Below are 12,105 nucleotides of genomic sequence, written 5' to 3' on the forward strand. Positions count from 1 at the left end.
TACTGCCTCAATTTCATCCTTTCCCACATCAACCTTTTCTACTTTAACAAATACAAACATTTTTCTAGTGTCATTTCTAATGGTTCCACCAAATTCAATTCAATAGTTGTACCACAATATTTTAAGTGTATCTAATTTGCGAAGGTCTCTACTATCTTCCGTTTTCATTTTAGAAAAGCTAAAAATAAATAGTCCTTTAAATAAATGACTTTAAATGCTCATAATCCTAGTCTTTCTTTTTTCTTTCACTTTTCCTTTTAAGAGAGTCAGAAGACAAAAATGGATGGCAACAAAGAACTGGTTATAGATCCTCTGCATTATTAAGGAATCACTTAACAGCCACTTGGCTTATAGACCCAGAATACCAAAACTCTTATCATAGTTCTAGGTAAATTAAATATTAGGATGTTGAATTCATCCTTGAAAGAGCACTGAGATCAGATCTAGTATAAATCTGACTTAGAAACATTTTCAAAATATTTAATAACCCACAATATCACAAATTCTTCCAGGTGCTCCTAATTCTCTCTCCTAAGGATGTTTTTTTTTTTTATTTTATTTATCATATAAATCTTCTTCCATGTACTTTCTGAAATTACAAAACCTCTCCAGCTTTCAATCAGAAAACCATGTCGCCAAACTTTAGGTGTCATTAAGGTTGGATGGTTACTTTCAGAAGGTGTCTGTGAATGGCTTACTTACAGTTATTTGGACAAAAAGAAACTAAGGAGCACAGATAATGTAAATTGGCAAAGAAAATTGAAAAAAAAGTGAGGAAAACTTGAAAAATTATATTTTGTAGATGCCAAGTGTTAACTGTAAACTGACGGATAGTGGCTGATTGCTGACTGGAGACTGACGGGTGAGAGGTGCCATCCCTCTCTGTTTATGTCTGTACCTTGATTCTTCTGATAGGAATAATTTGGTGTTTGAGAATTACCAATACCCAAGAGAAACCCAATGAAATGGCAAATGAGCCCTGAGTGAATGAGGTTTGAGGGCTACCTCACTGCTGGATTTTTTCAGTTGTATGATCCCATACACATCTTTATATTTTAAGACCACTCAGTATATTTCCCATATTGTGTATAAATGAGATCATGCAGTATTTTTGACTCTGTGCCTAGATTATTTCACTTACTATAGTGTCCTCCATGTTTATTTATGTTGTCACAAATAACAGGATTTTCTCCCTTCTAAAAACTGAATAATATTCTGTTGCTACATTGATGGATATGTAGATGGAATCCATATTTTGGCTGTTATGAACAATGCTACAATGAAAATGGAAGTTGGAGAAATGCTTTTATTCAACATAATAATTTCAGTTCCTTTGGATATTTACCCACAGTGGGATTGCTGAATTATCTGGTAGTTCTATTTCCAATGCCTTTTAGAAATGTTTTGCATAATGGTTTACCTTCCCACCACAGTTTCTTACTCACAGTACAACCTGAACGGTTTTCTCAGATTAGTTGGGAAAGAACTATTACAGCAGTACCTGAAGGAGAACATTTATCTTTCATTCTAACAGGTATAAGGTGATGTCACATTATGGTTTTAATTCACATTTTCCTAATAATATAAGTGACTTGTGGTCAAGTCTGGAGATGGGACGGGCATGAAGATTGAGTCTGTGGGGCTTGTCTGGCATCTGGAGTTTCAGGGACTGGCCTGATTTTGAGCCAATCCTGGCAGGTTGGTCTGGAGTCCAAAGCTGTACAGGAAAGATTGATACCACTGTATAACTGGAGACTAAGTCTGCTGGGCTAGACTTGAGCCTGAGGGGGTCACCCTACAGCTTTATACAACAGAGGGACTTCCTAGAACTTGGGGCCGCCTGTGGAAAAGAAGACCAAACTAGCTAGTGTGACAGGGTGGGCCTGAGGACTCAATTCAAGAATACCAACCTGGAGGGACTATAGTGGACTGCCCAGGACTGAACTTAACTGGGTGAGTCTGCTATGGGAGTCCAGCAGTGTATCTAGATATACATTTCATTCTCCTTCCACTGTACATGTGATAACCCCCTCCATTCTGTACAGCCTGGGGTTAGGGAAAGGCTAACATTAACATGTAAAACTGTCTTTCTTACCATCTTCTATACACCTCTCATTATTTATTGTTACACCAATACACTGAAATTTCTCCCCAGGCTCCTTTACTCTTGCAAAGACATGTTCTTGTTAATGATTTTTTTTTTCAAATGGGTATTTCTATGAGGACACAAGTGCTGAAAGTCCTATTCAGCCTTGTGCTACTGTAACTTTCCAAGAAGTATTGTAATAAACACAATTAGAGCATCTTTAGGGTGGTTACGTTACACCATCAGTGACATGGGCTGGGAGAATGAATGGGTCCTGGATGTTTGGGAAAGCAGTGTCATCATCTGTCCACACATAATCTTCCACAAACACTCCTACACTCCCATCACACTATACTGGTGGGGATGAAACATTAAACATTCTCCCTTAGACCTGAGTGAAATTGAGAAGGGGAAATTTCCCTTCCCCCAAAACTCTCTCCCAACATCCTCAGGGATTTACTAAAAAAATAGTCACAAAATCACACAAGTATAAGTTAAAATTTTTATTACTTCATTCTGAGGTCTCTGTTCATGAAATACATAGAAGAGCCTGATATGAGGGTTAGAATGAGGCAAGAGGAAGAAAGATCAGGACAAACTGGTCAGCATTGGGAATGTTGGGTGAATATGTCTTTTTAGGGTAGGCCTTTGTACTTGGTCCCTTGTGCATAGTGAGCATCATGAGAAACACAGGCTGCAGATTTCCACCTGCCTTAGCCCTTGAACTTGCAGACATAGGGTAACACTCTATCACAGCTGTAGTCTCTCCACCTCAGAAATCCTGCAGAGGAAGAAGAAGTAAAGTGAATGGAACTAGTGGATCTTATAAAGATAATGGTTCTTGTCTAGCCATTTTTACCAGTGTCCAACTCCAGAGGAAGGAGATTTGGAGAAAAGAGATGAGAAGTGATTGGAGAAGTCAGACCAACATTGCATTTCCTAACTCAGGGGGGATTCCTTGAATGTCAGGCTCAGGAAAGGGGAGGAGAGGAAGAAAAGGCTGGGCAGAAGTGGCTTCTCTGAGGCTTACCTGAGTTTCGTGACACACCCCCACAATAACCACGGTCTGAAGCAGTGGAAGGATTCCTCTCCCAGTTTGCGTAATTCAGCACATCAGTGCTGCTCCACTCCCATCCAGCACCATTGGGTTCTTGTCCCTACAGAGCACAGGATGGAACCAGGTAGGTATGTGTGTGTGTTGGGGGGAAGGGTAGAGATTAGAGCTCTGCTTGCATGACCCCCTAGCTGGAACTTCTGATTCCCCTCACAGCTTCATGGAGTTTGGCCTTCTCCACAGGATACACAGAAGGCTCTAAAGGAATGTTTCCCACCAAATTTCTCATTCCTACAGGGAAATCCTAGACAATTATCCCAAGAACTTTGGAACCACTCAAAATCAGTGAGGAAATAGCTTAACGCAATTGGTGACATTTTTGTGAATAGATTCTGAAACTCAAAGATAATATCTATTATGTCTCTTACCTTCAGGTAGTGATCCCTTAGAATAGTATGCTCAGACTCCCTGAAAATTTCCAAAGCCTCACAAGAGCATAGTATAAAAGCTGACAAGGGGCACATGAACATCATCGGATTATCTAGGGAACCCCACATAACTTAGTTCTTAACATGGCCTCAAGGATTTCCCTTTGCTCGAAATATCACCCAGAATCTGAGCTCTAAGTCCCCTCAGGTTCCTCCTGGGCAGGCATAGAGAGAAGGCCTGGGTGACAATAGCCACTTGAGATGTAACCAAAAAGAGTATTGAACTCACAAGCGTGGGATCATGGAGCCCAATCCAGACATATGAGTAGCTGTTCGCAACGCTCTTGACCAAGGAGGACACAAAGGAGGCTTCAGCCCCACTGAGCACAGACGCAAGGTGTCCTTCAGACCGCTTCTGGCAGGCCAACTGCATGGTTGGGAAGCAAGAAAATAAGAGGGAGCCTGAGATCTCGCTAGAGAAAAACAGGGAAGAGTTTGGTGGGATAAATAGCATTGGCAAGGGTGTTCATTCTCGTCCCAGGAACTGTGGAAGTTGGAGATCCTGCCCCTGGGATACATGTGGCCTTTCCCCTGTCACCCATTCAGCACTCACATCTGCATCTATCCAGGATTTTGGTGTGGTAAACAAGGCATAGCAGTAGGAGGCATAGGCCTTGGAGCCTTTGGGACAGCTGATGCGTGGAGAGGCCTGTTCCTCCTGAGTGTCTTCACCTGGGTAGAGGGAGATACAGAGGGATGGGATCAAATGAAGAATGGAGATTGGGGTGGGGAGGGTAACGTAGGGAACGTCTATGAGGTCTCCTTCTGGGAGGGAAACCACAATCCTCACCACCTCTCAGCTCTGCTCATGCTTTCAGGAATCTGCATTCTCACAAGGCCCAGCCATGTTGGGCAGCACCACCTCTCATTTTACCCTTTCCCCTTACTCAATAGTCCATGACTCCTCCCAGCCTGAGCTGACAGTTCCCACACTGGGTTTTCTAATCTTTCATTGTTCCTTACACTGCATTACGGCCCTTTCCCACTTTCCCTCTTTAACCCACTCACATAAATTAGAAATTTCTGACAAAGCAGGGAGCCACCTCATTCCATTGAGGATGCATACTCTGGCCTCCCACCACTGTTAACTGATGCAAGGGAGGGTGATGGAGGGACAGCAGGCAATTTCCCAGAGTGTGGGCACACCTCACCTTCCCCCATAAAGGAGCCTTCCTCTTCCTGGATCTCAATGCTCACAGAAATCCCTGGGCTAGAGGCAGAGAAATCTTACCTTGCACCTGAGACAGGAGCATGAGGCAGGAAAGCAGCATCCAGGACATGCTGGGCAGGGCCATGGGAGTCAGCATCATGTCTGTGAGTGAGGAGACAATCAGCTCACTGTAGGAAATGTGCTCAGGCAGAAGACATGCAGAGACCCCACTGTGTCTTGCCTTTTTTTGGTCTAATCCTGTCCAGATGTGTTCATCTGAGTGCTATCCATGCCCTTCCATGGACCTGGCATGAACTGGGAAATCTGTATTCTCTGGTCTTCCTGAGAGCTCCCTGGACAGCCTTTGCTTAGTCTCTGAACTCCTATGTTCTCTGAGGACTGGGACCCCCTCCACCCTCTAGTGATGTGTGAGGTCAAACCCCTGCAGGGCTCAGCCTCAGCTCCTTTAGGCTCCCACTTACCTGTCTTGCAGGAAACTGGAATGCTTTGTCAGGGCAGGGAAGGCTGGACTTTTATAAGAGGATCTGAGGGAGGGGCATTGAAAGGAGGGGGTGAAATGTGTGTGCAGGCAGTGCTCATGGTAGGGCTTGGCATGGATTCAAGAGATTCCCATCAGGGGGAGGAAAATCTTCCTGGCAAAGCTTGGGAATCAGCACAGCTGTTACCTGCTTCCAGTTAGCAGGCCAGCTCTATCTCCAGGGCAGGTGAAGTTTGAACTTTCTCCACCCTCTCCCAGATATCCCATTCTGAGAAACTCAAGAGAATGAATGCAACCCTGTGGTACAGATTATGCTGTTACACAGTGTTGCAAATGTTATGGCCTTGGATGTTGAAGGAAAATGAATATCAGCAGTACCTTTTGGATCAAGCAGCAAGAAGTAGTTCTTGTGGGCATATATGCACATTTCTTTATACCTGTGTATCTAGTAATATATAATACAGATTAATAAGTATGAATTGGGTGGGTTAGGGTTAACAATTGGAAGTATTGGTGAGCATGAAGTTGCTGAAGGCAAAGAAAGAATTTAAACCCAGGTTAGAAGTAATGGCTTAGAATCTGGAGTTAATATTGTAGGTCAAATGTTCAGCAAGCCTCTCAGGAACAGTAGCTGAATGGACTTTCCTTCCAGCTGCCTCTGTGTGGTAGGACTGGGAAGCTCTCCTGGTTCACTGTAATTGTGGGCTGGCAGTTTCATCCTCTGATTTTGATAACATACTCTTGGGTATTCAAGGCCCTTTCAGAGTGGGTTGAAGTTTTAATGTTAAGTATTAGAGTAAAATGTTATTTGTTCCTTTTACTGTGTTGATATTTTGAGTGACAGGGCTCAAGAAATACTGGTTAAATGTCCTGATGCTTCAGTGTTAAATGAAGGTAGAGACATTAGCCTGTGTCCTTATAACCATATACTTGGAAGAAGCAAAAAAAAAGACACTTTCACTTAAATGTGCCCTTGAATTTGATGAAACATAATGGCAAATAAAATGAATCTTAACCCTTTTGTTTTAATTGTCTGCATGACTCAATGGGTAATTTGTATACAGTGGTTCTCTTGAGAAAAATAAAAACAATTGCAACAAGGAATTATAATTTACCTTTTCCTGCAACATCCTTTTTCTTGAAAAACAGACTGATGAAGTTCTAGTATCAAACATGAATACCTTGTTGACATTTTCTACATGTTCAATATGAATTAGTAATTTTTTAAGAAATCCCTGTTTTAATGCTTAGTATTTGAAATAATAGTAACACACATGAATAAACATTTTGGGGTCCTCAATTATTTATTTTTCTGTACTGGGGATTGAGCCCAGGGGTGCTTCATCACTGAGTTACTTCTCAGGTGCTTTTTGTAAATTTTGTAAATTTCTCATTTTGAGACAGGCCAGGCTTGTCTTGAACCTCCAGTCTTCCTGCCTCATCCTCCCAAGTAGCTGAGATAATAAATAAATGCCACTGTGCCTGTCCATAGTTTTTAAGAATATAAGTGTCTTATAATTAGAACAGTTTGACTGCTGCTAATTTGCATATAGCACCAACTCCAAGGAATAAAGGAGATGGAGACATATTTTTATGTTACAACACATGGATATAATCAGCAAAGTCCAGAAGGTCAGAAACCCTATGATAGGAATCTCCATTTCCCCACAAAATAAGTATGATAAATAAAAGCAATATAAAACTCTTACCATGTGAGAGATACTCACATGGTTAGATCGTGATTTAGGCAAAACAAAAATAAACACTTTTATGAGATTATTGGGTATAAACTCCTCACTCATCCCTTAAGACATTACTGACCCTCACTTCACTTAGTAAAGTGTTCTGAGTACCCAAAAGAATGTTGCTGTTATTTTATTTAAACTAATATTATCTTTTATCCTGGTTAAAAATGAGAAAAATTAAAGTCTTCACTATTCATTTTTCTTGCCTTTTCAATACTTTTCTTTGAAACTATGTGAGTTATTGGATCTCTGTCAATTCCCTTCACCCATAAGAACTTTTTACAGTTTTTGCATGCAAGGTTTTTGGAAGTGAGTTTTCTTAGATTTTATTTTGTTCTTTAGAGAAAGTACTTGTTTCTCCTTTACTTTTGAAGAATAACATTATGGTCTATGAAATTTTAGTTTTTCATTTCCATTCATTCTCATGTTTTCCGATGAAAAGTCTAATTATTATTCCTGTTCCTCTAAAGGTAAACTGTCCCCTAAATCTCTGGTTTCTTTCAAGATTTTGTTTTGTTTTGTTTTTGGTAATCTACAGGTTTAATGAGAGGCCTACATTGGGGTTTTTCTATTCATCCTACCTGGCATCCTTGAGCTTCCTGGATCTAGGGTTTGGTGTGACCTTAATTTTGGAAAATGCTTACCCACTTTTCAAATTATTTTTGTTCCTTTTTTTTCCTTCTAGTATTCCTATTATTCATAAGTTTTACCTTTTATAATTATTTCACAGTTCTTGACTATTCTGAGATTTTTCATTCCATTTTCTTTTTGCATTTAATCTTGATAAGTCACTATTAACAAATTTCCAAGCTCACTGATATTTCATCTGGCCATATCCATTTGACTTATGAGCCAAAGATATTCTTCCTCCCTGTTAGAGTGCTTTCAATTTGTGGCATTGCATTTTTTTGTTTTGTTTTGTTTCAAATTTGTTCTAATTAGTTATACCTGACAGCAGCTTGCATTTTAACACATTGTACATAAATGGAGCACAAATTCTCATTCCTCTAACTGTACATGATGTAGAGTCACATGGGTCGTGCAATTATACAATGTATATAGGGTAATAATGTCTATCTCAGTCCACTATCCTTCCCACTCTCACACCCCCTCCCCTTCCCCTCACTCCCCTCTGCCCAATCCAAAGTTCCTCCATTCTTTGCTAGTGTGGCATTGCATTTTGATTATTTCATAGGGCTTACACCTCTCTGCATACATTACAAAATTTCCTTGCCCATTGTCAATTCTCTTATTACATTAAGTATATTTGTTTTTAAAAAAAAACATTTTTTAGCTGTAGATGGACACAATACCTTTATTTATTTTTATGTAGTGCTGAGGGTTAAACCCAGGGCCTCATACATGCTAGGCAAGTGTTCTACCACTGAGCTACAACTCCAGCCCAAGTATACTTATTTTTATTTTTAATTCCTGAGATTATATATAACTCTACAGTCTATGCCATATCTGAGTCCAGTTCCTGTGTTTGCTTGATTCCTTCCACTATGTTTTTCCTTGCTTTTGAACAACTTTGATAGTTTCTCTTGACAGCTGCACATGACATAATGTGTGAGAGAAACTGAAGAAAGAGGCCTTTATTGTGAGCTTTATGTTAGTTTGTGTTTATTATTTGCCATAGCTGTGGGAGCAGAAAGTTAATCTTTCTCCAGAGACCTTGTTTTTGTTTCATCTTTTGCCTTTGGGATTCCCTAAGAGATTCTTCTTAAATAGAAGACTCTGTAACATAAACCTTTTCCAGTTATCTGCTATTGAATCCCTGTTATGCAGCAGTCTCTATATCAGGAGAAGCATAAAATCTTACGATTAAATCTCAGTATTTGTGTGGGCCTGTGTCCTAGAGCCATGACCTTCAAAAGTATTTTTATATCTCTCACTACTTTCTGTAAGACAAGAAGTATAAAGGTGGCTGGCATTGGGTAAATACCTTACCCATTGTATAGGACTTCACCCATGGGTATAGGACTTTAATATGGTCTTTCTACCTGGAAGTAGATCTTTGCTATGGAAAATGTTTTAGTCCAACTTCAAACGGTTTCTTTTCTTCTCCCTGTGCCAAAGTCATGAGGGGATTACTCTTGATCCTTCATTGTGAGAAACTGGCAGGTCCCTGGAAGAAAAAACCATGCAAGTTTGGGTTCCTTCCTAAGTTTGGATGCTTTCAGGAGTTTCTCACTTTACTGCCAATCCCCACTCAACATTCAGTAATTTCTCAAAATTAGCATTTAATAATATGTAACAAAAAATCCAACCATTATGTACAACAATGATACACCAACAAAACTGGAAAAAAAATACCATTTAAATATTCCTAACACTTCACAGCTCTAGAAGTTTCTGGTCCAGATAAGCAGAAATTAAAAAGGGCTCTATGTACTTAAGTGCTGTGCACATATCAAGGAATGGATTTGCTCTACTACTTCAATTCTCTATTAGTCCAAAGAAAAATTGTTGGTTTAAAATGTGTACATTATTTTTGCATGAGTGTTTAAAAGAAGGAAGTACCGACATGCAATTCCCATTATGTCAGCATTGTAACCGGAAGCCCAAGTTTCTCATGTCTTACTGTCATCTGCAAAAGTCACAATCCAAGCAAAAATTTTTATTCTCAGGAAATAATTTGAGAAGCACTGTATAAACTATGTCAGGCTTCCCTAAGGCTGTTGGTGTCGCACCATGAAGAGGGACAAGGGCAGTGGGTGCGTGGAAGAGCAGTGTCATTGTCATCTGTTTCATAAACACACTGGGCAGGTATAGGAGAGCAGGATTAGGCATTTTCCCTTGGGCTTGGATGGAACTGAGAAAAGGAAAGTCTTTTTTCCCAGGCACTCTCTTCCCCATCTTAAGGGTCCTTAGATACCAAAGCATACAAGTATAATTTAAGACTTTTATTTATCTCTAAGACCTCAGGCTACAAAAAAAACCACAGAAGAGCTTGAAAATGGGGGTGGGAAGACGACAGAAGAGGGAAGCTCAGGATGAGGTGATCAGGTTTGGGGGTGTCCAGAGAATGCTTCCTTGGGTGGATCTTCACCTTGGACTCTTGTTCATGATGGAAGTATGCACAATTTCATCCTGTTGGTTTCCCACGTGTGCTAGTTCTTGAATTTGCAGACATAAGGAAACTCTCTATCACAGCTGTAATCTCTCCACTTCAGAAATGCTGGAGAGGAAGAAGAGATAAAGTGACTGAGAAAGGTGGATTTTGTGATCCCAAAGAAGTGGCATCTCAGTTTCTATCCCAGACTTTTAGATTCTCTCTCATCTTCACCAGAGTCTCACTCCAAGGGGAGAAGACTCAGAAAAAGGAGAAATCAAAGGAGATAGGAGAAGACAAATCAACTTTCTTTTTCTGCTTGCATGAATCAAACTTCAGTTTCCTCTCAGGAGGATTCCCTGATGGTCAGAACCCAGAATGGTTGAGGAGAGATGGGAAAGACCTGGCAGAGGTGATTCCTCTAATGCTTACCTGAGTTTCATGACACACTCCCACAATAACCACGGTCTGAAGCAGTGGAAGGATTCCTCTCCCAGTTTGTGTAATTCAGCACATCAGTGCTGCTCCACTCCCATCCAGCACCATTGGGTTCTTGGCCCTACAGAGCACAGGATGAATCCAGGTAGGGAGGTGAAGAGTTCTGCTCACATAATTCCCTAGCTGGAATATCTGATTCCCTCCCCATGTTCATGGAATTTGACCTTCTCCACAGGCTACCTAGAGCTCTCTGTTGGGACACTCCTCCTGAATTCCAGATTCCTAAAGAAAATCCCAAACAATTATCACAAGAACATTGGAACCACTCAATAATAATATGAATTTGCTTAACATAATTAGTGATGTATTTGTGAATAGGACTCTGAAACTCAAAAACAATATCTATTCTAAAAAGAGAAAATATGGATCTCATCTTCAAGTCATATTCCCTCAGAATAGTATGCTCAGACTACCTAAAGATCAAAGAACTGATTTCCAAAGCCTCCTGTGAAAATAGTGTAAAAGTTGACAACAGGTACATTAACTTCACCTTGTGACAGAGACTTCCACAGAACTCAGGTCTTCGATGGCCACCAGGACTTACCTTCATTCCAAATGCCACCCAGAATTTGAGCTCTATGTCCCCTCAGGTTCTTACTGAGCAGATATAGGAGAGTGAGCCTTGGTAACATAACTACTTGAGGCAGAACAGAAAGAGCATCCAGTCTCACCAGTGTGGGGTCATGAAGCCCAATCCACACATACTGGTAGCTATTCACACTGCTCTTGACCAAGGAGGTCAGGAACGATGCTTCAGCCCCACTGAGCACAGACACAAGATGTCCTTCTGACCACTTCTGGCAGGCCAACTGCATGGGTGGGAAGCAATAAAATAAAAGAGAGCCTGAGACCTCACTGGAGAAGGACAGGGCCAAGGTAGGTGGGGCAAAGGGAAGTAATAAGGGTGTTCATTCCCATCCAGGAATCCTGGAGATCCTAACCCTGAGACACACGTGGCCTTTCACACCTAACCCCTCCACTCAGCACTCAGCATCTATCCAGGATTTTGGTGTGGTAAACAAGGCATAGCAGTGGGAGGCATAGGACCAGAGCCTTTGGGACAGCTGAGGCATGGAGAGGGCTGTTCTTTCTCAATGTCTTCACCTGGGTAGAGGGAGATACAAAGAGGGATAGGGTCAAATGATGAGTGGAGATTGTGGTGAAAGACAACTTTTAGAGTGTTATGAGGTCTTCTTTTGAGAGGAAAACTATAATCCCCACTACATCTCCTCTTTACTAATGCTTTGAGGAATTATTTTTTTTTTCCATTTTTATGTTAGATTTGATTTTTTTAAAAATTTTTTATTGTTGGTTGTTCAAAACATTACAGAATTCTTGATATTTCACACTTTGATTCAAGTGGGTTATGAACTCCCATTTTTACCCCGTATACAGATTGCAGAATCACATCAGTTACACATCCATTGATTTACATATTGCCATACTAGTGTCTGTTGTGTTCTGCTGCCTTTCCTATCCTCTACTATCCCCCCTCCCCTCCCCTCCCCTCCCCTCTTCTCTCTCTACCCC

At 40.8% G+C, this 12,105-nt stretch overlaps 1 protein-coding gene and 1 pseudogene across 1 annotated transcript; both read right to left on the reverse strand.

Annotated features, from left to right (window-relative positions):
* Positions 1–2,576: 2,576 nt before the first annotated feature.
* On the reverse strand, positions 2,577–5,272 carry LOC107154202 (regenerating islet-derived protein 3-gamma-like). The gene is made up of 6 exons (XM_015499790.2): positions 5,261–5,272; positions 4,860–4,940; positions 4,182–4,300; positions 3,858–3,995; positions 3,117–3,243; positions 2,577–2,867 (listed from the first exon to the last, which is right to left on the reverse strand). The coding sequence occupies exons 2-6, from the start codon at positions 4,936–4,938 to the stop codon at positions 2,800–2,802; spliced, it is 531 nt and encodes a 176-aa protein (XP_015355276.1). The 5' UTR covers positions 4,939–4,940; positions 5,261–5,272; the 3' UTR covers positions 2,577–2,799.
* Positions 5,273–9,686: 4,414 nt separating this feature from the next.
* LOC107154203 overlaps positions 9,687–12,105 on the reverse strand; it is a 7,050-nt pseudogene continuing 4,631 nt past the window's right edge.

The sequence above is a fragment of the Marmota marmota genome, unplaced genomic scaffold (assembly GCF_001458135.2).
Source record: "Marmota marmota marmota unplaced genomic scaffold, marMar, whole genome shotgun sequence".
NCBI classification, from domain to species: Eukaryota; Metazoa; Chordata; class Mammalia; order Rodentia; family Sciuridae; genus Marmota; species Marmota marmota.